This window comes from Microdochium trichocladiopsis (genome assembly GCF_020744255.1).
Source record: "Microdochium trichocladiopsis strain MPI-CAGE-CH-0230 chromosome Unknown B0I36scaffold_6, whole genome shotgun sequence".
NCBI lineage: Eukaryota > Fungi > Ascomycota > Sordariomycetes > Xylariales > Microdochiaceae > Microdochium > Microdochium trichocladiopsis.
The window spans coordinates 3,247,441-3,270,773 of NW_025763549.1; the positions used below are offsets into that span (position 1 = coordinate 3,247,441).

At 57.2% G+C, this 23,333-nt stretch overlaps 11 protein-coding genes across 11 annotated transcripts; 7 read left to right on the forward strand and 4 right to left on the reverse strand.

Annotated features, from left to right (window-relative positions):
• Window positions 1–240: 240 nt before the first annotated feature.
• B0I36DRAFT_364337 (uncharacterized protein) lies at window positions 241–825 on the forward strand (the record flags this gene model as incomplete). The annotated part of the gene is made up of 1 exon (XM_046158946.1): window positions 241–825. The coding sequence occupies one exon, from the start codon at window positions 241–243 to the stop codon at window positions 823–825; it is 585 nt and encodes a 194-aa protein (XP_046012152.1).
• A 342-nt stretch (window positions 826–1,167) lies between these two features.
• B0I36DRAFT_326433 (uncharacterized protein) lies at window positions 1,168–2,672 on the reverse strand. Its single transcript, XM_046154346.1, has one exon. It carries the CDS (start codon window positions 2,362–2,364, stop codon window positions 1,195–1,197), a length of 1,170 nt encoding a protein of 389 aa, XP_046012153.1. The 5' UTR covers window positions 2,365–2,672; the 3' UTR covers window positions 1,168–1,194.
• Window positions 2,673–3,927: 1,255 nt separating this feature from the next.
• Window positions 3,928–6,978, forward strand: B0I36DRAFT_364339 (uncharacterized protein; the record flags this gene model as incomplete). Its single annotated transcript, XM_046158947.1, has 9 exons — window positions 3,928–4,154; window positions 4,225–4,347; window positions 4,427–4,572; window positions 4,770–5,302; window positions 5,358–5,482; window positions 5,545–5,693; window positions 5,762–6,121; window positions 6,238–6,889; window positions 6,933–6,978. The coding sequence occupies 9 exons, from the start codon at window positions 3,928–3,930 to the stop codon at window positions 6,976–6,978; spliced, it is 2,361 nt and encodes a 786-aa protein (XP_046012154.1).
• A 28-nt stretch (window positions 6,979–7,006) lies between these two features.
• B0I36DRAFT_291644 (amino acid permease/ SLC12A domain-containing protein) lies at window positions 7,007–9,084 on the reverse strand (the record flags this gene model as incomplete). Its single annotated transcript, XM_046151749.1, has 7 exons — window positions 7,007–7,245; window positions 7,330–7,692; window positions 7,750–7,854; window positions 7,923–8,088; window positions 8,194–8,460; window positions 8,529–8,679; window positions 8,756–9,084. The coding sequence occupies 7 exons, from the start codon at window positions 9,082–9,084 to the stop codon at window positions 7,007–7,009; spliced, it is 1,620 nt and encodes a 539-aa protein (XP_046012155.1).
• Window positions 9,085–9,869: 785 nt separating this feature from the next.
• Window positions 9,870–11,601, reverse strand: B0I36DRAFT_423245 (aspartate aminotransferase). Its single transcript, XM_046162240.1, has 6 exons — window positions 11,375–11,601; window positions 11,274–11,312; window positions 10,465–11,198; window positions 10,314–10,395; window positions 10,205–10,251; window positions 9,870–10,113 (listed from the first exon to the last, which is right to left on the reverse strand). Exons 1-6 carry the CDS (start codon window positions 11,531–11,533, stop codon window positions 9,951–9,953), a joined length of 1,224 nt encoding a protein of 407 aa, XP_046012156.1. The 5' UTR covers window positions 11,534–11,601; the 3' UTR covers window positions 9,870–9,950.
• Window positions 11,602–11,872: 271 nt separating this feature from the next.
• On the forward strand, window positions 11,873–12,862 carry B0I36DRAFT_423246 (Pyruvate/Phosphoenolpyruvate kinase-like domain-containing protein; the record flags this gene model as incomplete). Its single annotated transcript, XM_046162241.1, has 2 exons — window positions 11,873–12,316; window positions 12,372–12,862. Exons 1-2 carry the CDS (start codon window positions 11,977–11,979, stop codon window positions 12,860–12,862), a joined length of 831 nt encoding a protein of 276 aa, XP_046012157.1. The 5' UTR covers window positions 11,873–11,976.
• Window positions 12,863–13,958: 1,096 nt separating this feature from the next.
• B0I36DRAFT_270558 (uncharacterized protein) lies at window positions 13,959–14,531 on the forward strand (the record flags this gene model as incomplete). The annotated part of the gene is made up of 1 exon (XM_046151279.1): window positions 13,959–14,531. A coding segment is annotated over one exon (573 nt), but the record flags the coding sequence as incomplete, so codon positions are not given.
• Window positions 14,532–15,086: 555 nt separating this feature from the next.
• B0I36DRAFT_326439 (uncharacterized protein) lies at window positions 15,087–16,796 on the forward strand. The gene has a single exon (XM_046154347.1). The coding sequence runs from the start codon at window positions 15,213–15,215 to the stop codon at window positions 16,467–16,469; it is 1,257 nt and encodes a 418-aa protein (XP_046012159.1). The 5' UTR covers window positions 15,087–15,212; the 3' UTR covers window positions 16,470–16,796.
• A 317-nt stretch (window positions 16,797–17,113) lies between these two features.
• B0I36DRAFT_423247 (Pyruvate/Phosphoenolpyruvate kinase-like domain-containing protein) lies at window positions 17,114–18,379 on the forward strand. The gene is made up of 4 exons (XM_046162242.1): window positions 17,114–17,385; window positions 17,471–17,873; window positions 17,947–18,108; window positions 18,178–18,379. Exons 1-4 carry the CDS (start codon window positions 17,260–17,262, stop codon window positions 18,318–18,320), a joined length of 834 nt encoding a protein of 277 aa, XP_046012160.1. The 5' UTR covers window positions 17,114–17,259; the 3' UTR covers window positions 18,321–18,379.
• A 101-nt stretch (window positions 18,380–18,480) lies between these two features.
• On the reverse strand, window positions 18,481–20,495 carry B0I36DRAFT_245544 (pyridoxal phosphate-dependent transferase; the record flags this gene model as incomplete). Its single annotated transcript, XM_046150165.1, has 7 exons — window positions 18,481–18,543; window positions 18,614–18,733; window positions 18,801–19,465; window positions 19,528–19,619; window positions 19,687–20,011; window positions 20,099–20,275; window positions 20,357–20,495. 7 exons carry the CDS (start codon window positions 20,493–20,495, stop codon window positions 18,481–18,483), a joined length of 1,581 nt encoding a protein of 526 aa, XP_046012161.1.
• Window positions 20,496–20,843: 348 nt separating this feature from the next.
• Window positions 20,844–22,881, forward strand: B0I36DRAFT_423249 (Alpha/Beta hydrolase protein). The gene is made up of 3 exons (XM_046162243.1): window positions 20,844–22,284; window positions 22,361–22,547; window positions 22,619–22,881. The coding sequence occupies exons 1-3, from the start codon at window positions 21,066–21,068 to the stop codon at window positions 22,845–22,847; spliced, it is 1,635 nt and encodes a 544-aa protein (XP_046012162.1). The 5' UTR covers window positions 20,844–21,065; the 3' UTR covers window positions 22,848–22,881.
• The last annotated feature ends 452 nt before the right edge of the window (window positions 22,882–23,333 follow it).

Consider the following 23,333-nt stretch of genomic DNA (forward strand, 5'->3'; position numbering starts at 1 on the left):
GGAGATCGCAAGACACTGTGCGCAGGTGACAAGATTAGAGTCTGACGTAGACTATGAAACTTGAAAATTGGAAGAAATCGCGATATATAAGGCTTGGTTTCAACAAAGCAATAGAGGCAATCGAAACCTGCCGCAACCGTACCTAGCTCTCAGACACCCTGCACAGTCACACTGAACTCTCCAAACCACGTTTACTACTCCCCCCCGTCCACATCCACACGTACTCTCAATTCCACCAACATGCACACCAGCCTGATCTCCACCGTTGCCGTCCTGGCCCTCGGCGTGAGCGGCGCCAGCGCCTACTACACCAAAGTCGACCGGGTCGACGACGGGGTCATGACGACCCAGAAGATGCGGGACTCGGGCTACGAGCTCAAGGACTGGTGGAACCTCGTCGACTCGGCGATGGAGAGCATCTGCGACAGCAACGGGTGCTACGGGTCCATCGAGAAGTGCGACAACGCCTTCTGCATCAACATTGACGGCGACAACGGCACCAAGGACCCCGGAAACATCCAGAAGGTCGTCGGCGACTTCATCAAGGAGATGATGGAGACCGAGTCCATCGTCGACGACGGGTGCACGGCCACGGGCTGCGCGTTCGCCGACGCCACGCGCTACACGATCCCCGCGCACATCTCGCTCGCACGGTTCATCAGCACGGGGCCGGAGAAGGACATGCAGCAGGGCTTGTACAAGATCACCATCACCGGTGCCGACGACACGGGCGCCTGCGAGGATGTCTTTGATGCGGTCAGCTCGGTCGCAGGCCTGCTGTCGGCGGGCTCGCTTCTCGGGGCTGTCAAGATTTTCGCCTGCTGAAGCGACCAAGAATGGAGGGGGCCGGATGGAGACGTGACGGAAAGGAGGATTGTACGATGAGTTTCGAAATGTACTTGGACAGAGTGGGCGTTTCCCCATTGCGTGCGTCTTTGTTGGCTGTAGCTCAAAGCGTTTGTACAATATAAAGTTCACAAAGGTTGGATCATGCACATGCATGGATCCTCTTGCATAACCGTCCAGATAATTTGCATATCGATGAAGTCTTTCAGTAAAACATGCTTTATGATTGGTATCAAATCTAGTCTCTAATGATGTTGTCTATGCGATCCGTGTGTCATTATGTCTAATCAGTCCTCTGTCTGTGCCGTGCCTTATGTCTAATCAGTCCTCTGTCTGTGCCGTGCCAAATCAGGCAGACACGCTCTTACTCTGTGCAGATTTGAACTCCTCGCTGAAGGGATAGTCGTTGTAACCAGTGTTGGACTTCTTGATGTAAAATGTGTCGCGGTTGTACTTGTTGAGCGCGATTCCATGCCGGATGCGGAACGGCAGGTCTGGGTTGGCCAGGAAGTGCCGACCAAAGACGACAAGCACATTCCACTTGCTGTAGTGGCCATCGACGGCCTGCAGGGCAGTCTCCGGCTCGTACGCACCAGCCACAAGCACCGGGGACTGGTTGTTCCAAATGTCGAGGATGAAGTCGAGCGTCTTCTCCTTGTGCGCCGCCTCCGTGCCCATCACAACCGCGACTGGGTCGCCCCGGGGCTCGACAAGCGAGATGTAGGCGAGGGGCAGGTCCAGCTTCTTGAGCTCGCGAATCAGGTACGAGTATTGCGCCTCAATGTCGGAATTGGTCGCGCCCTGGAAAGTGGCGTACGGGGAGAGCCGCAGGGCCACGCGCTCCGGGCCGACGGCGGCGGACACGGCCTTGACGACTTCAATAGTCAGCCGGGCGCGGTTCTCTACGGAACCGCCCCACTTGTCGGTACGCTTGTTGACGGCGTCGGAGAGGAACTGGTCGAGCAGGTAGCCGTGGGCGCCGTGGAGCTCGACGCCATCACCGCCTGCAGACACGACACGCTTGGCCGTGTCAACAAAGGCCTGGATGGTATCCTGGATCTCGGCCTCGGTCATCTCGGCAGGGGTCACGTCGGAGCCCCGCATGGGGACCGCGCTGGCGGAGCGGTACTTGAAGCCCTTCTTGGTGAGGAAGTCGGGGGCGGATGCGCGGCCGAGGCCCCAGATCTGCTGGAACCAGATGGAGCCGTTGCTGTGTACGGCGTCGATGATCTCCTTCCACGCAGCGACCTGCTTGTCACTGACGAAGCCGGGGACGTTCTCCTGGCCCTCCTCTTCGTGCGAGATGGAGGTGGCCTCGGAGATGACGAGCGTGCCGGGGACGGATCCGCGGTCCGCGTAGTACTGCTTCATGAGCTCGACGGTGGGCGTGTGGTCATCCTGGTTGCGGTTGCGGGTGAGCGGGGCGAGGACGACGCGGTGGGCAAGCTGGGCGTTGCCGATCTTGATGGGCTTGAAGAGGCGGCTCTCGGCCGGGTTGGAGGTAGCTACTGAACCCATTTTGTTTGATGTGTATGGCGTGTTTGAGGTTGCTGGTATGTGTAGTGTGCGGTGGATCGAGTTTGTAGGTAGTCGTGAGGACGAGCTAATGAGTACGCTTGCCTGATGCTTCTGAGAAAAAGAGGACAAATGCTTGATGTTGTGAAGTGCAGATGGATGGAGATGATGATTCCAGAATTCGTTCCAGAGGCAGCTGGGTCTACGAGCTATATACACCTTTGGCGAGGCGCGCGTTGGGCAGTATCGTGCCGAGGCCCCCAACACCACCTGCAAAAAGTCTAATGGCCCCTCGATTCCCTGGCTTCGGGGCTTCGGGTTACATCATCTGCCCGCACTGGTGCGGATTTCTAAAGCGATTTCTAGATCAGTGGGCTGACGCGATCAGCGGGTCAATGGAGGCCCGCGCCAATCATGGCCCCCAGCTTGTCCTGCAGTGGGCACCATATTTGTCAGGGCACCTGTCAGGGGGCGGCAATCGAGGGGTCTTGCAAACTCAAAAAATCCCGCCGGTGGCGCCTTGCGCGGCGGTTCGGCCCTGCCCAGGGTTTCTCAATGTGCCGAGCGTGCCTTTGTGGCAGATGTGGTGACGACACCAAGTAACCAACGGCCAGACATGGTACGACTAGTGGCTATTCTAGATCTCCGTATATTATTCATACTCGTCTGGATTAAGCTCAATTCGTAACCAAGTTTCAGCTGATACCGCGCCCGCCGCGATTACTTCTAAAAGTTTCCATACCCGTCGGATTGGTCCTCTACCGGTGGGATGCCATGCGCACGGCCATCCCGGGTCAACAAGGGCGCTACAGCTGCAGTCGCCCCTCTTCCCCAGGGTAGTCAACCATGAATGCACTTGCCTCGACTTCGCTCCCCGCTGAGCATGACCTTGTGTCATGAGAGATGCCACGTGCGCGTCGGCCCATCATGGCGGACGTTGCCGTGACACTTGTATACAATGGGATGTTTGAAAGCACCGCAGCCAAGTGATACAGCCGGGCCCGACATGCGAACGCAATATGCATATGGTCTTGTTAAGAGAATAACCCAGTGCTGGGATAGGGCATGGCTGTTGGAAAACGGTAACCACCAGTACATGCCGGCTCCCTTCATTGGTGGGAATCTAGTGTCGGGCTTTGTAGGATCTAAATTCAAGATGCACGCTCTGCAAACCCACACAGCACGCACAGTTGACACCCCGAAGTCAATGTTGCAAAACAGCGATATCGTTTGCAGCGAGACGTCATACCCAGAGGGCGCGCCTTGCGGTTCAAATCCCGACGTGGAACGGGGGTTTTAATAGTTTTTAGAAAGAGGAACCTCGTCAGACGATCCTGGACCTGTGCGCTTCGTCAGATGGACATGACATGAAAATCTGCTGTTTATTTCTCCGCGTTCCACAAGGCTGAGAGATATCTCAATTTGGCCGGGGCTTTATTGAGAGCCTGCTCCATGTACTCATGACTTACTTGGCTCGGGGCTCCGGTGGAGCAGAAGCGATGAGAGAAACGTGTGGGCCATCCTGCCGGCCTCGAGTGCCCGATGCGGGCCCAGAGGGCGGCATCGATGGCCGAACCCCCCCTCTCCGTGGTCTCCCGGCCTCCCAAGAGTCCACTGCGAAGGGTGCCCATCCGTCTCGGTCTCGGGGCCCATCTCGGCGTCAGCACCCGCCAGGCGGCCCTCTCTGCATCGCCGTACACATGTCGCCGTCCAGTCCGCGGCCGGCCTCCCGAGACCGCGAGGGACGTGGACCTCGTCGCGGTGCCAAAGTCGGCAAGCCCTCCATTGCGCAAGTACTCCCTTGGCCGAGCTGACAACGGGCACCACGGACAGGACAACCCCGACTGACAATACGCGCTGCAGGTGCCTGACGTGTCGCAGCAGGAAGGTCAAGTGCTCCGGCACTGTCCCCTGCGCCTACTGTTCCAAACGCGGGCTTGCCTGCCACAGGCATGACCCCGGCGAGCGCCGCTTCTACTCTGTCGAGTGTGTTCACCTTGCCACAATTTTGCCATGTCCCAGGCCCAGGGCGCCCAACATTCCGCTGACAATAACGGGCAACAAGGAAAATACGGGACCTCGAAGCACGCCTGGCTCGCTTCGAGAACAGAGCTCGTCGCGACGACGCTGATGGGGGCAAGGATGCTGGCAGCCAAGAGGATCTGCTAGGGTCCAGATCACCCGTTTTGACACTTCAGCGCACTCAGTACAGTGACACAGCTGCAGGAAACAGGCTAACGAGACCTCCGTCTTGTGCTGTCACGCCATCTCGCGATACGAGCCGCCAGGCAGGAGGGAATCCAGCACCAGATACATCACCCGCATCTAATTCTAGTGAGCCCAGTCAGGTCACCGATTGTACTCGACAGTAAACACAGAGGCACAGCTAACGACAAGAGTTGACGCAGCAATACCGGCCGATGCAGCGCTAAGCTCCAGCAACAACTTTGGCTCCCGTGTCTCTCAGCTGCTCGGCAGCTACCCATGGGCGCACCGACCGTCAAATCCTGAGAGACCCCCTCCCGTGCCCAATCGTTACAACGAGGCGATCCCGCCACTTCCGGACGAGGCTCATGCGCGACGGCTCGTAGATGCTGTTCTCTTCTACGTTGGACAGACACAGAGCCACTTCGACCCGCGGCTTTTCTTTGACCGCATGGATCTCTATTATGCCCACGCTCACGATTCAGCGCAGGCTTGTACTCCGTGGTTCCTTGAGATGCTCGTGGTGTTTGCCCTCGGAAAGCTGTTCATCAGCGACTTTGCCCAGGGCCGAGACCATGAACAGGGATTGCCTGGCAGCCAGCTTTTCGAGTTTGCGCTTTCGAACCTCCCAAACCTCGGCCAGTTATACGCACAGGGCACACTAGGCGTCGAGATTCTGGCTCTCATCGCGCTCTATCTGCAGAACGTTGACCGGCAGGCCGAGGCATATATTCATGTGGGTTCCCCTTGGGTGCTCATCCCGCGCCTGCTGACAACAGGCGCTTCCGTAGATCAGTACTGCTCTGAGACTGGCTATCACCCATGGCTATCACAAAAAGGCTGGGGTGACCCATCTACTCCTGTCAGAGAAGGTCCAACTGAACCGGTTGTGGTGGACGGTGTACATGCAGGATAGGTTCGACTTGATCTGCCGCAACTTTTGGTTACTGCAAGCTTTACTGACCAAAGGTTCCCCAGGAGACTGGCTGCTGCAACTGGAAATCCATATGGTATTCAGGATGAGGCGATAGACTTGGATCTTCCTCCAGAGTCTTTGGGGTTTGGTCCTGCTGCGCCTCTGCGGCTCAACATGGAGATTGCAAGAATTACAGGGCGCATTACTGGAGGTAAACGACAGCGTTTGGTCTGCTCCCTTTATCTCGCCATCTGCTAATATGGATATATGTGCTGGCAGTTCTTTATGGGGACCACGACCGAACCGAGCACGACTTTGTCTCCAAGGTCCAGGAAATCATTCGCAGCCTGTCAGACATCTCCAGGCACATCTCGTCCAAGATATCCACCGACGTGCGTGCCCCGGCCGATGCGCAGGTTGCCCGGACATCAGCCTCCCTGCAGCTCATGCTCTTGCAAGCCACACTCTTGACCATTCGTCCCATCATGCTCCATGTTACTCGGCTCATTCTCAGCGGCAATTTCACAGGCGGTGGGGAGCTTGTCACCTCATCCCTTGGTAAGCTCTCTCGGACATGCTCCGAGGCGGCACGACGGCTACTCGGCGTAGTCGTAGCTCTCAAAGAGCGCAACATACTGGGTAAGTTGGAGAAACAAGTGCAAAAGGCAACGAAGGATAAACAGAGCAACGAGGAGAGGCTACATTTGCTGAGACGGGGATGGGTCAAAGTGCTGACATCTCGCTTTGCCGCACAGCCATCTTTGGATTCTTCGACTGCGACGCCACCTGCTCGGCCGCTTTTGTCATGATCCTTACCGCCATCTTTGACTCCGCCTGCCCCGGCGAGCAGAAAATGCGGTCGTCAGCCTCCTTGGCCGACGCCGTCGAGATCCTGCAACACATGGCCAGCAACGGCAACAGGCACGCCATCCAGCGCCTCCAGGAAGTACGCAGGGTCTGGTCCCATATCGAACCACACCTGCATGAGCGATGGAACGCCACCGCACCGGTGCCAAATGCCTCGCAGGTGTTGCCATCGCCTCGTGCTGCTCCGGTTACGGATGTGCAAGTGACGGAACGGAGTATTGACGATTTGGAGTCTCAGCGCCATCCGCCGCCGCCGCCGCCTCCGCCGCAGCAGCAGCACCACCACCACTACCACCGACGGCAAAGTTCTGTTTCTGCACAGATAGACGCCTCGGCGTCGGATTGGTTCAACAGCGGAATAAGAGACGCAGAACGTGGTGGCTATGTGGCTCTAGACTCTGAGCTGGGCCACGGCCAAACCGTCCTGCCTAGTGCCTTATGGGACGACATCTCCCAGCTGTGGCTGCCACTTGGCGAGTTCAACGACGGACTCTTCCATGAGGGCAACGGCATTGGGGAGGAAACAGAAGATAGCCAGACGTACTTGGACTCATTCCTCAGTAACATGGCATGACAAAAATAGGACTTTCTTATGCATCTGCCTCTACGCTTATGCTCATCTACATTGATATTATTCTTCATGCGTTTCGTGACCAACTAGCGCCTGAACTTTGCAAGCGCGCGTTTCCAAATCCCACTGCCCCATTGTGCTTCTGCCGCGCTCTCGTGTAGCTCAAACTCTCTTCTGCCGGTGACCAGGTCTACCTCGAGCGCCTTGACGCGCCGCGATCGCTTCAAAGCCTTCCACAGGCCGACATTGAAGATGAAGATTACCGTGCCGAGGTATTTAAGGACAAATGTACTGGGCGAGAAGGTCGGAACGAAGGCGTCATATCCTGCAGGGAAGCGTCAGTCAGAGTCGGCGGGGGGTTCATCTGTGGAGCCCGTTCAGGGCAGGTCAAGCAGCTGGGCAGACTTACCGCTAAAGATGATAATCAGGACAGAGATGAAGAGCGCGTAATAGGACCCGTACGGCTGGAACGAGGCGACGTATGGCAGGCTCTGCAGATCCACGCCCTGGGCTTTGAGTGCACGGCGGAACGAGATGTGCGACACGGCAATGGCGAGCCAGTTGAGGACCGCGAAGATCGTGACGAGACTGACAAAGTACTGGAAGACGGTCCCAGACGACTGGCTGGCATTCATGAAGGCCAGGAGGACAAAGCACGCCGAGATGGCTATCGCCCACACGGGACTCCCACTGGATAGGACCTTTGCGAACAGCTTTGGGGCCTGGCCGTCCTTGGCAAGACCGTAGATGGAGCGCGAGGCGCAGTAGATATCTGTAAAGGCTGCGTTTAGCGACGAAGGAAACGGGACCGTGGGTTGTACTTGCTTACCGGTACTAGCTGCACTTAGGGTAAACACCAGAAGACAGGCGTTGATGATGTCTGCGAAGACCGGGATGCCTGCAATGACCGCAGCAACAACGAACGGTGAAGCGGCTGGGATCGGATCCTTCAGTCAGTCCTCCGTCCACAACCTTGCCAACGGGAGAAAAGGGCAATCCTACCTGCACTGGTCTTCGCCTTGACGGCACCCAGCAGTCTTTCATTGTCGTAAGGGACTGCCATTCCAAGGACTAGGACGCCGATGATGTAGAAACAGGTGATTCTCCAGAAAGTCTGCTTGACTGCGCGAGGAATGTTCTTGCGGGGGTTTGGCGTCTCGCCAAATGTCTGTAGTGGTGGGTGCAATTGTGTCAGACTGGACCTTGTATGACAATTGGTGATGACAACAATCAACGATTAAGAGGGCAGATGGCTTCGAGAGGGAAAACGTACCATGCCGACGACTTCCGTGCCGGTGAATGGAAAACATGCCTGGCTCATGCACGCCCACCAGCCGAGGAAGCGGCCCAGAGCGCTGTCAGGGAAGAGATACGATGCGAACGCGCCCGGGTTCTGCCAGTACGCGAATCCAGTCCGGGTCTTGTTTGGAGCGCCACCAAGGGCCGAGACGAGACAGATGATGATCATGGCCGTCATCACGGCAACCTTGATGACTCCAAGCCAGAACTCGGTCTCGCCAAACTTGCCAACATGTAGGAGCTGCAGAGTGATCAGCGAATTCTCTTCTGTAGGCCTTGAGGTATTGGGCTTGTATGGTTCACACTCACGTTGATGATGATGACGACACTGCCGAAAACAGCCACCCAGATGGCCACATTCAAGTCGGGTCTCCAGTATTGTATGACAAGGCCAGCTGCAGTCAGGTTTGTCGGTGTGGCGATACAATACTTGAGAAAGTAATTCCAACCTGTCGCGAAGCTGGGTGCATTCATACGCGTAAGCACACCGTTCCACAACGATAGCAGCGTAGCGATGGATCCGGGCAAAGACTTACCCAAAGGCTGGATCTACCAAACGAGTCGCATAACCGCCGAAACCCTTGCTCATGGGGAGGTATGCAGCCATCTCGCCGAGGCCCGTCATGACGAAAAAGACGGCGGCACCAACGGCCAGGTAGGAAATCAAAAGACTGCCTGGCCCACCCTTGGCGAGGGCTCCGCCTGAGCCGATGACAAGCCCTGTTCCAATGGCGCAGGCGATGGAGAACATGAAGACCTGCCGGGGCTTGAACTCGCGGCGGAGCTCGTCGTCACCCACGAGCTGGGAGTTCCCAACCTCATAGTCGACTTTTTCTGACTGGAGGGGAGGCTTATCGTCCGCCATGACTGGGTTCATGTTTGCAAGGTGTCCTGCGGGGTTTGATCCGTAAATGACAATGACGAGAATCCAGACCCAGGCAGACTCGTCTTCTTAGTGCACGCGAGCACAAGAAGCCAACGTCCCAGTGTCCCCTTTATACACACAGCAACGTAGATGTGGGCCTAATGGTCCAGGGCATCCTCCATCTCATGGCACGAACCTCTGAAAGCTTATCTTACCCCGGAAAGCGGCGCATGTCCGTTTTCAACACCTTGGAAAGTACCGTAGACGCCTAATTCGTGCAAGGGGCGTTGGGGGACCCCGGCCGCCCTATCTGTGGGTGATACGAGACCGTCGGTGGCCTTGGCCGAAATCTCGGGGCAAGGGGCCCATAGAAATCCGGCAGTCGTGCCCATGGAACGACTCCCATGAGCATTCCTGGCGCATTCGGCGTCGAGTACCGACGCTAGTCGGCTGCTCCACTGCTCTGGACCCGCACCACCTGTGGCTTATCTACATCCACTGAGTAGCGTCCTGAGTGGAGGCAGATAAACCGCGATCAGTGTGGGAGAGTCGTTGGAGACGATCAGATCATTTCGAGGAATCCTGCTAAAGTGACAGGCCTCCTTGTTCAGTCTCTGTGGAGCTGCCCGTTGGCCTCCGTGGTCCCCATCCGATCTTGGTGGCAAGGCAGCGGCTTCGTCGAGAAATGCACAATTCCCATTTGCCGTGCTACTTATCTAGGTTTGACCAGAAGGCTTGAAGTACAGGATCAGGGCATCAGCATATTCGACATGCGGCGCTCAGGCTTCAGATCATGTATTGCAAGAACCACGGTGCTACAAAACCCTCAGTCCAATTGTACCTAATTTTACTTCCTGCACAGTGGCTCAACTCTGTTGAGACGCCCGAATAACCTCATCGATGCTCTTGGCTACGTATGATACATTGTTCTCGTTGAGGCCGGGGATCGTGATGCGCCCAGTCGGCACGACATATATGTGATATGTATCTTGTAGTACTCGGCACTGTTCTGGTGTAAGGGGAAGGAGACTGTTGGCACACGGCTGTCAGCGGTAGAGTTCTGGGAACGAGGGTTTTTAACCGATGTCCTGGGAAGAATGAAAAACCATTCAAAGCTTACGAGAAAAGACCTGTGCCATGTGTGATAATGTCCCAATTACCAGGCGTCTACCAGGGTCAGTCGAATCAGCGACAGAGTCTGACGCGTGTGGGCCACCGGGCTGACTTACCTTGTGTACCTCGCACAGGAGGTGCCGAAGCTTCTCGCGGGTCAGTTGCAGCCTAGATTGGAGGCTCGCGATTTCCTCTCGCCTGATAGTCATGGGGTCAACCACACAATTCCTCTCTTAAAGACACTCTCAACACTCTGAAATTGCTTACCAGGCAGTCTCGCGTCCTGGGTCGGAAAGTACTCTCGTCACGATCCGCGCCCCGAATGCAGGCGAGGAACTAAACTCCGAGCGGATAAGGAAGCGCAGCTGATCATGCACCGCGCGCGCAGCCTTATCATTGGCGCAGATGGCATGGAGCGCGCCGACTCGCTCACCGTACAGTCCAAAGTTCTTGGAGAAGGACTGGCAGACGAGCGCCTCAAAGCCCATCGAGGCGAAGTGGCGGACACTAAAAATGTCCTCGTCGAGTCCCTTGCCCAAGCCGTGATACGCGACGTCAAAGACTGGGAAATGGTCGTGCTCCTTCATCTCGCGTGCAAGCACCACCCACTGGTCCTGGGTAAAGTCCGCCGCGGTCGGGTTATGACAGCACCCTTGGAGGATGAAGATGCTGCCGCGCGGGGCGGAGCGGACGGCGGAGAGGACGCTTTCCCAATCGACGAGGCCTGTGGAGGGGACGTAGTGGTTGTATGCGTTGAAGTCGAGGCCGACCAGCTCGCACATGGGTTTGTAGTTGCCCCAGGCGGGAACGCCCACGTAAACAGCTCGGCTCATGTTGGGAACGGAGCGACTCAGGAATAAGAGGGCCAAGTGGACTGCGCCTGTTCCAGATATGGTCTGGACAGTAGTCGTCTTGCTGGCAGTGAGGACGGCCGAGTCTTTGCCAAAGACCAGCCTAGCCGCAAGGCGGACGAAATCTGCGTTGCCCGTCGTGACCTCGTACTGGTGGTTGATGATTAGCAGGCCACGACCTTGTCACTGCAGACTGTTTTTTTTTTTGTTTTTTTTGAAACGCACGTCATGGTCTGGATTCTCTGCCGCGAGATGTTCTTTCGCCTGCGATGCGTGAGTCTTGCGATTTTTCCCATCCAGATAGCAATCCACTGGAGAGATCGAACCTGCCTGACGACTTGTAATTCGTGGTAAGCACCATGTTCGTTACGATAGATGCCCACGCCAAGATCGACCTTGTCCGGATGGCGGTCGGGATCGGCCTTGAGCTTGAGCTCATACATGTTGTCTGGCGGTGCCAGCTGGACCTGATCGAAGAAGGGCATCTTGCACTTTGGCGCTCTTGGGCAAAGTTGTGTCGTCAACGTGTACTGGTCACAGCAGAAGGTCAACCGTACAGAGCGAGTTGAGGATCTCCCACGGGGATATGGTGCCTCGCAGGTCGAGCTCATGGCTACCACGAGGATCCGCTCCGGTCGCCGGCACGCTTGCCACGTCGTCGGCCACCCGTGCCGAGCATTTGAAACGACATCGGTTGGCGCCGCCGACTTTCGGGTGTGCAGCCCCACAACGCCGACCAGGGCTACCTCAATTCCCCAGGCTGCTCGCAACGGAGCCACGGCCATGGCGGAGTGCAAGCCCGCTCTACGAAAGATCACCCTCGTCACGGTGTCAGCACATGAAGTCTCGAAGGGCCTTCTTGGGGGAAACTTGAAGGCTACCCGTCTAGCAACATTGTCAAAACCTTTCCCTGAATATCGTGTCAACTATGGGGTCTCCATCTCAGGACAATGCCATCCCAGCGCACTGCCCTAATACCCTTCTGACAAGTGTCGCCGCGAACCAGGTCTGCAAGTCGTTTGGCATCAAGATCTCGGCAAACGCGCAGGTCGTCCAAGTCGCCCACAATGCCTGTTTCGACTCGCTCTTCATAGACCTCGAGCACGGCTGGTTGTCCCTAGACGAGGCCAGCAACCTGTGCAACGTCGGCCTGCTCTCTGGGATCACACCCTTTGTGCGGGTCCCGCATCAGTGTGGCAACGGCTTCGTGCAGAGGGTCCTCGATGGCGGCGCGATGGGCATCGTATTCCCACACATCGAAAACAAATGTGAGCCCCTGAACCTCCACTGCGAAGTCGATCATTGCGCTTATACAATTTGCAGCCGAGGCCGAGGCTGCGGTGCGGATCTGCAAGTATCCGCCGTTCGGGTGTCGTTCCATGACAGGCATGCTGCCCCTCTTCGGCATGCGCAAGACTTCGCTCAGCACCGCTTCAGAGGTTGGCAACGCTCTGGGCTCCACCGTTATCGTCATGATCGAGAGCCAGGCGGCTGTCGACCGTGCTGATGAGATTGCGGCTGTGGACGGTGTCGAGGTCCTCCTGATCGGGTCCAACGACCTTAGCATCGACCAGGGAGTCGGCGGCCAGTGGCACCACGCGTCCTACAGGTCCGCCATGGAAAAGGTCAGCCAAGCCTGCCGCAAAGCAGGTAAGGTGTTTGGTGTCGCTGGGGTTTACGATGATCCGGAGCTGCACAACTGGTTCATAAACACACTCGGCGCCCGGTTCTTGCTTGTCCAACAAGACATATCCCTTATCGCCTCCGGGGGTGCGCAAGCTGTCAAATCGATACCTGCCGTTTCAAATTTATGATCTGCAATGTCGTGTATCTGAAACACATCCCTCTCCGGAAAGTCCACGGAGAGGGAAGAGGTGGGAGAAAGAGAAGGAGGACGGAGGCGTCCCGCGGGGGCATGTATCTATCTGCTTTTGAGACAGTCTGCCAGATAGTGTAGGACATTTTGTGAGTGTCAACCTTCAACCAACAGCAAGCATAATTTTAAATCACGGTATCATGTTTCCATGTGCAAACTCAATAAGTGCGGCAGTCACTTTGCTCCAATATAACACTAGAGGAGTAGATCTTAGCAATATTCTCACACAAAAAGCAGCTCGAAAACAAGATGACGGACTACATCCTAGAAAATTCACGCTCAGCAAAGCAAGTCGCAATGCGGTCTGCTTGAGCAAGCAGGAACAGGCAATGGCATTTTAACGCCACAGTCATAAGGGATATTCTGATCAGAACATTGTCAGCCGAATGCTCAAAGTCTTCAGACATGCCGCGCTAATGCTTAGACTATGGCGATCAGTGCTTAAGCTTGATATGCATGTTTGCAGAACCCACCCTCCCCCACGGCAATAGCAACAGCAACGAGAATCCCACGTGTTGAGCCATACGGCACGACAAAGTCAAATCTGCCTTGGGCTTGGCGCCCAGGGGCTGAAGGCTTGTTGGCCCTCAGACGAGGCAGATTGGTCCATTGTCCTGCACCCTTGACTTCAGCCGCACATTATGTGGGACAGGCATCGTCTCTGTGTCCAGAGCGACTTGGCGCTTGGCCTATTTGGTCGTCCTCATGGTGTGGCCCATCCATGCAAGTGTGAGACCATTTCTGACAGGCATAGGACGAAGGGCTGAAGCCGTAGCGGGGTTTCAGCCCATCAGCTGGGAGAAGTCTAGCCAGGCCCAAGTCACCGCTGCCCAGCCCGGCGAGGAGCGTTGATGGTTATTCTTCCTATCCCTTCCACCTTCGTTCACCGTGCTGTCAGTTTCCCCTGGGCGATCGCAAGCCACACGCACGCTGCGACATATTTAGCGAGCCTAGTCACGATAGTGATCGACGCATCCATCTCTCTTGTTACCCTAACAGCCTGTCCGTGTCCCCAGGACACTCCAGTAGCCGCAATGCCGTTCGACTTCAAGGCCTACGACGCCAAGTGCGCGGGCATGACGGCCCTCGAGCTGCAGAAGGAGTGGGAGCACTACACGCGCCTCATCGCCGGCGGTGCCACGTCGACCGCCATTTCGGGCCTTGCGATCCCCCTGACTGCAGGTGTCAGCACCATCGGCGTCGCCCTCGCGGCGCCGGGCCTCCACAATTCGCGCCGGAAGCGCGAGATCATCGAGAAGCACCTGCAACGGCTGGGCACGACACACGAGACACGCAAGCGCGATGTGCTGGGCAGCATGGCGTTTTCTGGGACTGTCGGCGTGGTGACGCTGGGCGTCGGCTCTGCGGGGGCCGACAGCATCGTGCAGAACGGTGCCGAGCATGGGATCGCGCTGTGTGACACGGCGGTCAAGGTGGTCACGCACGTCGCGCTCGACGGGGCTGGGATGGCACTCGAGCATGCTCACACGAGCCACAAGAAGAAGAAGGATGCCCACATCGCATTCGGCAAGGCTGGTGTCTTCCAGGCCGTGGCGGACGCAAAGGCACGAGAAGCCGGCTACTCGATCGACCCGCAACAGCAGCAGCAAGGGCAGTACTACTACTATGCTACAGGACCGTCGTCGTCGTCTTCTGCTTCGGTCATGACAATGGCAATGCCGCCTCCGCAGTACACACCTCACGATCCGCTCCAGCCAGCCCCTCCATCTCATGGGTATGGTTATGCAGGTGCGGCCCAGGCGAGTGTGCACACGATTCCGATGGAGAAACAGGCAGTCTACGGCACTCAGCAGCAAGTCTATGACCCGTACCAGCAGTATTATCAAACAGAGGCGTCCGTGGCATCCGGGGTTGCCATTACAGCGACTGGACAGACGCAGATGTTGGGACAGAAGGAGACGACACAGCACCAGGTAATGGCTGGGTACGCCCAGCAACAGAGCCCGCAAAGCCGTGACCTCACACAGTCCGGCCCTCCGGCACAGCAGTACGACTACTTCAACCAGACGACAGCCTACGCCCCTGCGGTACAGGCGCACGAGTCGCTGCAGACACGCGCCGAGCAGCATCCGCATGCCATTCCAGCAGCCAGCACAGCAGCAAATTTGCCTCCTCCCTCAGCTCAGGTTTTCGAGATGTCAGCACTTCAGGATACATTGCCAAGTGTTGGCCAACACACAACACAGCGGACAGAACATCCAGACCTTGCACCCCAGCCACTTGCCCTCCACAAGGCCAGCTCGAACGCCGTAACCACAGAGAGTATCATGACTGGTTCCTACTCCACACCTCAGACGACACACACTGAACTCACAAGATCATCGACGATGGTCTCCGAGTGCAGTACGACCCAAGCCGTCCATCCAGGCTATTGCCCAACACCGCAGCCTGCGAACGAATATCGGGCTTCCCCTCAGCAAGCCGAACACCGTCAGTCAGTGTCTTCGGCCTCTTTCGCTATGCCTCCACCGCCTCCACCGCCAGCACAATCTGCGGCGATTCCCCAGCAAGCTGCCACGGCTCCAATCACGACCATGGCATCAGCGACGTCATATTATGCAACGGCCTCTGGTCAGACATCGCCTCCCGTAGGTGTCACCAACGTCGAGAGTCAATACACGCCTATCTACGCAACGCCAGCGCCGGCAGTGCCAGTTTCAAACGCAGCAGCAACACCGCCACATCCACAGTTTGCGCCAGTTCAAGCATATAATCCCGCTGCTGTTGCGATACAGCAACCATACATTCCCTCGCCATCGCAGGGGCCCATGACCCCGCAACAGCAACAGCCGGCGGCCATGTATTTTGCTCCGCCCCCCGAGCAAGCTTCCATCACTACAGGTCCGAAGGGCAAGAGAATGAGCATGCTTTCAGCGGCAACTGGGAAGCTGGCATCGGCCATCTCCAACGTCAAACAAAACGTAGGACAACCGCAGCAGGAACAACACCACATTTCCGCCTACAACCCAGCCGACCCAGTACACACGATGCCGCAGGCCACCCCAAAGCAACAAGGGTATGCTTACGGGCAGGGTTATGCTCAGCACAATGCCAACTTGCAGCAAACCCAATACATCAACAACCTGCAAAAACAGCAGCAGCAGCAACAGCAACAGCAATCAGCACCATATGTACCTGCCTTCCAGCCAGTGGCATCTGCTCCTTTCCCGGCACAGCAATTGCCTCCCACGCCCATCTCGCCTCCGTTCTCGCCACCACTTTCTTACAGCCAGAGTCCAAGTCCGCAACACCAGCCTTATCCAGTCCAGCAGCTCCAGCCGCAGAACACGGGGTATTTCCCGCCGGTTGCCCCGTCTCCACACCCGCAACAGCACAGCGCCTACCAGAACTCGCCCCCGCCGCCACAGAATCAGCAGTATCAGAATCAGCAATACCAGCAGCAGTATCCGCCGCAGAAGATCCCTGGGGCGTACACCATTTCTGGAGGAGGGTACTATCCGCCAGCTGGGGTGGTGGGACAGCCAATGCCGATGACGCCGATGGCGACGCCGTCAGGTCCGTGAGAGATCAGCTTGTCGGAAAGGATGATTTACGGCCAGCACGGTGGGGACGAATCGAGACAGGATGAGTAATAAGACAAGCCGGAAGGGGCCGAGTAAAACTAGGCACAAGCATAAGCACGAGCACAGGCAGATGCAAGACGGGCGGACTGTGTCGTACCACGTGGTGTAAAAGTCGTATCGGGCGCTTACATAGTAGACGACTACACTAATCGCAAATTGGACTGCATGTGCCAGCTTAACATTGGACGCAATGAACGTGCGTGGCAGTCCCTCGATACAAGACCTGGGCTGAGTAACCCTATTACAGACAAATGCATTCGATTGGACAAATGCCAGTGAGCATCTTCGTATTTGGCACAGATTGATTTGAGCTGAATGCTGTTAGCAGAAAGCGGGGTCAAAGGGCCATCCATCCCCCTGGGGGCCTGATCTTCATGGTCACTTGGTGCTCGGGCTTCCGACCGGCTTGCCAGTTCCGCGCTCTCTGCACAATAATACAGCGCGCCAGACCCCACTCCGGTGTCGGGCCGGACCCTGATTAAGGTCGGTTGCAGCCCGCCTGCATAGTCCTCTGCCGATCACCCCTCTATAAGTGCAGCCAGGAGTATGCATAAGCTGACAGCCGGTAGTGGCTGATCGGTGCTGACTTGAGTGTCCCGATATGGGTAGATAAGATCGTTTGGTTCCGCCTTTGACCCCGTCGAATTTGTCCATGCACGCATAGACTAGTCATAGAGTAAAGGAACGAATACAGTTCTTTACCAGGCCAGAACCCCCCATTGCCACCACCATGGAGAAGACACGACTGCATCAGTCACTGGAGCGAGCACGGGCGCGCAAGGGCCCCAGTGTCGGCCAGTGGCTCGAGTTCCCCGGCTACACCCTCGCAAAGACAATTGCATCGCTGGGTGAGGATGTAAGTGCACTACATGGAGGACCGGCCCCCCCTTTCCAATTTGAATTTCGCGCAGCAGGCCGGACGACTGACACAAAGTACACAGTGGGTGCTCATCGACTGCGAGCACGGCAACATCGACGACCACGACATGTATCTCCAGATCGGCGCCATCTCGTCCAGCGGCGTGTCCCCGATTGTCCGAGTGCCGAGCGACGAGCCGTGGATGCTCAAGCGCGCGCTCGACGCGGGCGCCCACGGCGTCATGGTCCCCATGTGCGAGACTGCCGAGCAGGCCAACGCCATCGTCCAGGCGTGCAAGTACAACACCCCCTCCAAGTGGCCAGAGGGCAAGCGCGGGGCGGGTGCAATGTTCGCGCCCGGGGCGTTCAACCAGAACCCCCGGCAGTACCTCGAGAGCGCAAACGACAATGTCTTGGTCTGCGTGCAGATCGAGTCGCGGCTGGCGGTCGAGAATGTCGAGGCCATCGCTGCGGTCAAGGGCGTGGGTGAGTACCCAATGAACACGCGCAACCCTTTTCATGGTGAAGACTTCGCGAGTGCTGATTTTGGCTGGGCTAGACATGCTCTTTATCGGCCCCAATGACCTGGCGCAGTCGATGGGTTATCCGGCGTTCGACCACGCCTCCATCCCAGAGGTGCAAGAAGCCGCGGCGCGGGTATTGCGTGCCGCCCACGAGGCGGGAAAGTATGCCGGCCACTTTGCGTTGAGTGCGGACATTGGTAAGTCACCCCGACGGTGGGATTCGCACAAGCTATGACACGAAGACTGATTCGATTTGACATCTGCAGCTGCCCAAAAGTACCAGCAGGGCTTCGAATTTGTCAACTGTGGCGCAGACATTGTTGCCGTCGCGACCTGGATGGCAACCGAGATGGGCAAACTAAGAGCCCTCACTGCTCAGAGTGCCAGTGCCGAGACGCCAACCTTATAATGTGTACTACTGGCCTAGCCTAGACGTTTGGGTTGATTCACATCTATGGTCTATTTGAGATTTTATACAGTTCTTTTGAACGACTTGAATGTGTTTTGGGTTCTGTGTCAAGAGGTTCGGCATGTGACTGCTTCTCGTCTATCATCCCGTCCAAGGTGTCCTACAGCCAATACTTGCAAACAACCTTTTTCATTCGCTCAACCCCAAGCTCGATCTGCTCCTTCTGCTCCGCCAAATACGAAAAAGTCAGTAGTCTGAATAGTGTATGATTAGAATGGCTCGTTTCCACGTACCGATGGTGTTGCGAACGAGAATCTGAAGTTCGCCGTCTCGGGCTGTGCGCCGCGTTCCTTGGTCGTGACCTTGTCCTTCCCTTGCCAGGGGTGGTAGTACGACCCAGCTGTCAGCAGAACCTGTCGCAGAAATGAAGATGTCAGTACTCTCAACTTTGTACAACCACAGTCCAGAGAGTCAACCTACCAGCTCCTGCACCCATGCCATCCACAGCTCATTCTCAAATGCGCGCTCCGGGTCCGCGCTCGCCTTCTCATCTTTGGCCAACTCTGCAAACCGCGGCACGCCACCAAAGTAGAATTTGGTCCAGACAAACATGCCGGCCGTCGGATCGACAAAGCTGAATACGGGCACCAGCTGGCCGTCCGCTTTGCGCAGACAAACCACGCTTCCCTGGGCGTCTGGCAGTGGCGACTCGGCGGCGGGCAGCACGGCGTCAAAGGATTGACAGAAAGCGGCCAGCAGCCAGTCGCGCCGGACACGGTACTGCGTGCGCAGTGTCTGCATCCAGTCCAGGTAGCCGTCGATCCCCCACTTCTGGAGAAGCGCGAGAGCGAATGCCTGCGACAGGCCAGCTGGGTCCTGAGTGTCGACCTCGGCGGCACGGTGGAGGCGCTCGATGAAGACTGGGTTCGCGACGAAGTAGCCAAGACGCAAGCCGGGGAAGATGGTCTTGGAGAAGGACTCTAGGCGGATCACGCGGCCTTGGGTGTCAATGGAGAGAATCGAGGGGGCAAGGCTCTGGAGGAAGTCATCTGTGGCAAGCTTGGGCTCGATGATATGCGACGTTTCCGGCTTGAATGATGAATATTGGAGGAAATAGTAAGGGTCGTCCTCGACGATGATTATGTCTACGCGAGATGAATCAGTCCTGCGGTATGAGACCTGGTCGACAGGAAGCATTTATACTCACCAAACTCAACACAGACATCGTAGATCTCCTTGCTGCGCTGAGCCGAGATGGTCACTCCTGTAGGGTTTGAGCCCACCGTGACCATGTACAGGCTTCCCATCGTCATTGGTCAGTTTGGCCATTCCGCTGTATCAGACCTCCTCTGGCCGAGCCACTCACATTCTAGGTCTCCGCGAGCCACGCTCCGTCTCATCCCACTGCGTCAGGACTTCACGGAGCTTGTCTGCCCTAATTCCGTTGGCATCTGATGGAACGGCGACGGCCTTGACGCCAAGCGGAGTCGAGTAGGCCTGCGCAGAGGGATATGTATACTCCTCGACAAGTACCATGTCACCATCCTCACACAGCAGGTCGACCACCTTGGCCCAGGCATTGGTGTTTCCCGCATTCAGGAGCACTTCGTAGTCCTGGCATGGTGGGGCGTGGACGCGGTCGGTGATGGTACGTACTATCTCGAGAAGATGTTTGTTACCAGCACCATTTCCTGGCAACAGCACGCTTCCGGTCAGTCTTTTCGACCCTCGATAGACACACGCGTGACCGAGCAGCTTCACCTGCGCCTAGATCTTACCATATTGCAAGAATGACGAGAGGTCGAGGTCGCCGGGGGTAGAACCTCGCCCCAGGGTCATGCTCACGACATCGTCCGCGGAACGTTGGATCTCGCCCGCCGCGGACAGGGACGGGACAGGCGGTAATGTCTGGATTGTCGCTTGCTCAATGGGAAACAGTGACTGATGTGGCAGACCTGGATTGTGGATTAGTACACCGATTGTCTCTAGCCTTAGACTGGGTGGTGCCTCAATGATCTTGGATCCCATTCGCATACCTCCAGCCAGGCTGACCATGCCCTCAACGCCCATGAACCGGACAATTTCCTTGAGCGGTGACGGGTGCCGCGACTTGCTCTTCCTATTGATGTGGTGGGACAAGTCGATTGACTGCCGGTGGTGGCTAACGCTCCCCATCGTGGCTGCTGGAGAATGCGAGGCGCTTCTGATGCTGCTGGCTACGTGTAATGGTTCCCGAGAGTGCTGATGATCACAGGATTCTTGGCCCGCGTGTAACATTCAATCAGCCACTCCTACGACTGCGACTCGTGTCACCGGTGACCCGCCGTGCTGAGCTGTCGGGCACGCCCTCCGACCATCGGCAGCCGGCCCGGGGACCTGGCCCCTGCCAAGCCGCCGCCGCCGCCTGATCGGCCAGGCTCGAGCTCCGCATCGCCCTGACTCGGGCATTCTTGAATGCGCGATGGGCTTGATAAGACGGTGCGGGGTGTCCCGCTTTGCATGCATGCCTAACCACGTGTGGCAAGCGATCAGAGCGGAAGGGCGTCGGATTTGGGTTCGTATGTTGAAGCAGAAACCGTTCCGATCTTGGGCGTCAATTCGTGGCTGGTGGGAACGCCTGACAGCCGGTCAAGCTTCAGCCAAGATAGCCCTATTTGTCCTTATCGCTTACACAGGCCGCGCACACACACACACACACACCACATACCCTGTTTCCCAGCACGGTCGCCGGCACATCGCACGGCCATGGGCAACTCCATCTCGTACACGACGACGCCCCACGAGCTCGACCTCGGGGCCAAGGGCGCAATCCGCGGCTTGCAATACGACAACAAGGCTCGGCGGTATGCAGGTGTGCCCTTCGCGCTGCCTCCCACAGGCCAGCACCGTTGGAGGAAACCACGGCCATTGCCAGCGGACCATGTCTATTCTGGTGACGCGGACGACGATAGGGTCTTTGACGCCACACGGTTTCGGACGCTTTGCCCCCAGAAGGCCTTTCACGTAGGCGAGGGGGGCAGTGCCGACAAGTACAGCGAGGACTGCCTCTTCGTCAATATCTGGACCCCAGTAGAGAAGCCAGATAATGATGGCAAGGAAACGAAATGGCCAGTCATGTTGTGGCTCCATGGCGGCTGGTTCCAGATGGGCGACCCCTCGCACGAGGCCTACATGGACCCGACGGAGCTCATCTCGAGCGGCGGCCTCGATGCCATTGTCGTTGCGATCGGCTACCGCCTGAACGTGTTTGGTTTCCTGGCCGGCCAGGCGCTGCACGAGGAGAGCGGCGGCGAGGCGGCGGGCAACTACGGCCTTTGGGACCAGCGGCTGGGTGCCGAGTGGGTGAGGGACAACATTGCCGCCTTTGGTGGCGATCCGGACAACATCACCCTCGCCGGCCGCAGTGCCGGTGCCTACAGTGTCGAGGCGCAGATGCTGTACGAGCTGCGGAGGTCGGACGCCGACAGCGACCGCTCCCTGTACCGCCGCGCTTTTATGGACTCGAATGCCATCCCGGCGCAGCCCAAGAGCCTTGCGGACGCCGAGCCGCAGTTCGACGAGCTATGCACCCATTTCTCGATCCCGTCGATATTGCCAGCTGCTGAGCGTCTGTCGAAACTACGCGATGTCAGCGCCGAGGATCTGGTTGCAGCTCTCGAAAAACTCGAGAACCATACGTTCCGCCCTGTAACGGACGACATCTTCATCCACGACGGAATGGTTCAATACTTGAGCAGTTCAGAATTTGGGCTCGCGTTCAAGGAGCGTGGATACAAGCTCCTCATTGGCGAGGTGCTGAATGAGGAGACGCTGTACGCGACTTACAACAGCCCCGAGTCACCCACGCTTGAAGCGCTGAAGATGCAGGTCGGCAACTATTATGCTCCAGCAACCGTCGAGCGTGCACTCGCGTACTATGACTTGCCGAGGTCGACAGAACTGCAAGACTGGAAGAATTGTTTTGGTGGGTTGGCCCGTTATACAACAGGCCGTACAATACAGGCGAGTGAAATGCTGATCAGAATCCGTGACGAGCGCAGGCCGCATAATCGCCGACGGCCAGGTCCGCGCACCCTCTCGGGCACTCGCGCAGAACTTGCTGCGAAACGGGGTGCCCATCAGCGACATCTGGCGGTACCAAATTGCCTACCGGCTGTCATTCATCACCGAGAAAATTGCCCCAATGTCCATGGGTGTTGCCCATGCCATGGACAAGCCGTTCTGGAAGTCAGTGGCCCTTGGATCAAGTGATGCATGTCAACGAGAAGAAAGAAGCTGACACGCCCTGGCCTTCACAGTTTCTGCATTGGATCCGGTCCCACGGCGGCCGAGCGCAAGTTGATGGAAGACTGGATTCAAATTCTCGTGCGGTTCGTCCAGGACAATAGACCAGACTACAACTTCGGGACTCGGGCGATAGACGAGATGAAAATGATCACACCGGAAGGCACAATTGAGATCCGGAAGGATCCCAGATGGGAGGAACTTGAAAGGATAGGAGCCATATTTGCCGGCGAGACTAAGTGACAATAATAGCAGCACAACAAGGCTGTTTGTATGCATCATGGCCGCCCATCTGCTTGTATCGTGGCCAGCATCGTCTCGTTCTGTCTACATCCTGCGTCACTTTGGCCATTTGACGGGCGGAAAAGAGGAGGTTCCGCTTGCCATCGGGTCGCATCTGTGCGGTAACTGAGCCACGATCCCGCTAGCCGCCGCTCCCCGCGTACTGTGTGCAAGCCAATCGATCTGCAGTGCAACAGATGAGGTGGATGTTGCCAGAGGAGCGAATAGCAGGCTGGAGGACCCATGTTGCTCCGGCTCGCTTGCTTAACCCCAGCCAGCCGCCGGCACGCCTAATAGTACCCGCAGATATAGACCTGGTTGCTGAGTGGTGCTGTTGCATCGCTATCTCGTCCCTCCCGTCTCCGTAGCTCCTGGGGCTGCCCCACTGGCGGCATTCGACCCCGGCCCGGGTGGCGCTGATAGGGACTTCGGATCCAGCTCCAGCAT

Coding starts and splice junctions, on each gene's coding strand:
- B0I36DRAFT_326433 (XM_046154346.1), bottom strand. CDS start 2,364: ATGGGTTCAGTAGCTACCTCCAACCCGGCCGAGAGCCGCCTCTTCAAG.
- B0I36DRAFT_423245 (XM_046162240.1), bottom strand. CDS start 11,533: ATGCCCTTCTTCGATCAGGTCCAGCTGGCACCGCCAGACAACATGTAT. Junction 11,313..11,374: donor AATTACAAGTCGTCAGGCAG/GTTCGATCTCTC, acceptor CACGCATCGCAG/GCGAAAGAACATCTCGCGGC. Junction 10,114..10,204: donor CATGGCACAGGTCTTTTCTC/GTAAGCTTTGAA, acceptor GTGTGCCAACAG/TCTCCTTCCCCTTACACCAG.
- B0I36DRAFT_326439 (XM_046154347.1), top strand. CDS start 15,213: ATGACTGGTTCCTACTCCACACCTCAGACGACACACACTGAACTCACA.
- B0I36DRAFT_423247 (XM_046162242.1), top strand. CDS start 17,260: ATGGAGAAGACACGACTGCATCAGTCACTGGAGCGAGCACGGGCGCGC. Junction 17,874..17,946: donor CGCTGCGGTCAAGGGCGTGG/GTGAGTACCCAA, acceptor TGGCTGGGCTAG/ACATGCTCTTTATCGGCCCC. Junction 18,109..18,177: donor TGCGTTGAGTGCGGACATTG/GTAAGTCACCCC, acceptor TGACATCTGCAG/CTGCCCAAAAGTACCAGCAG.
- B0I36DRAFT_423249 (XM_046162243.1), top strand. CDS start 21,066: ATGGGCAACTCCATCTCGTACACGACGACGCCCCACGAGCTCGACCTC. Junction 22,285..22,360: donor AGACTGGAAGAATTGTTTTG/GTGGGTTGGCCC, acceptor TGACGAGCGCAG/GCCGCATAATCGCCGACGGC. Junction 22,548..22,618: donor ATGGACAAGCCGTTCTGGAA/GTCAGTGGCCCT, acceptor TGGCCTTCACAG/TTTCTGCATTGGATCCGGTC.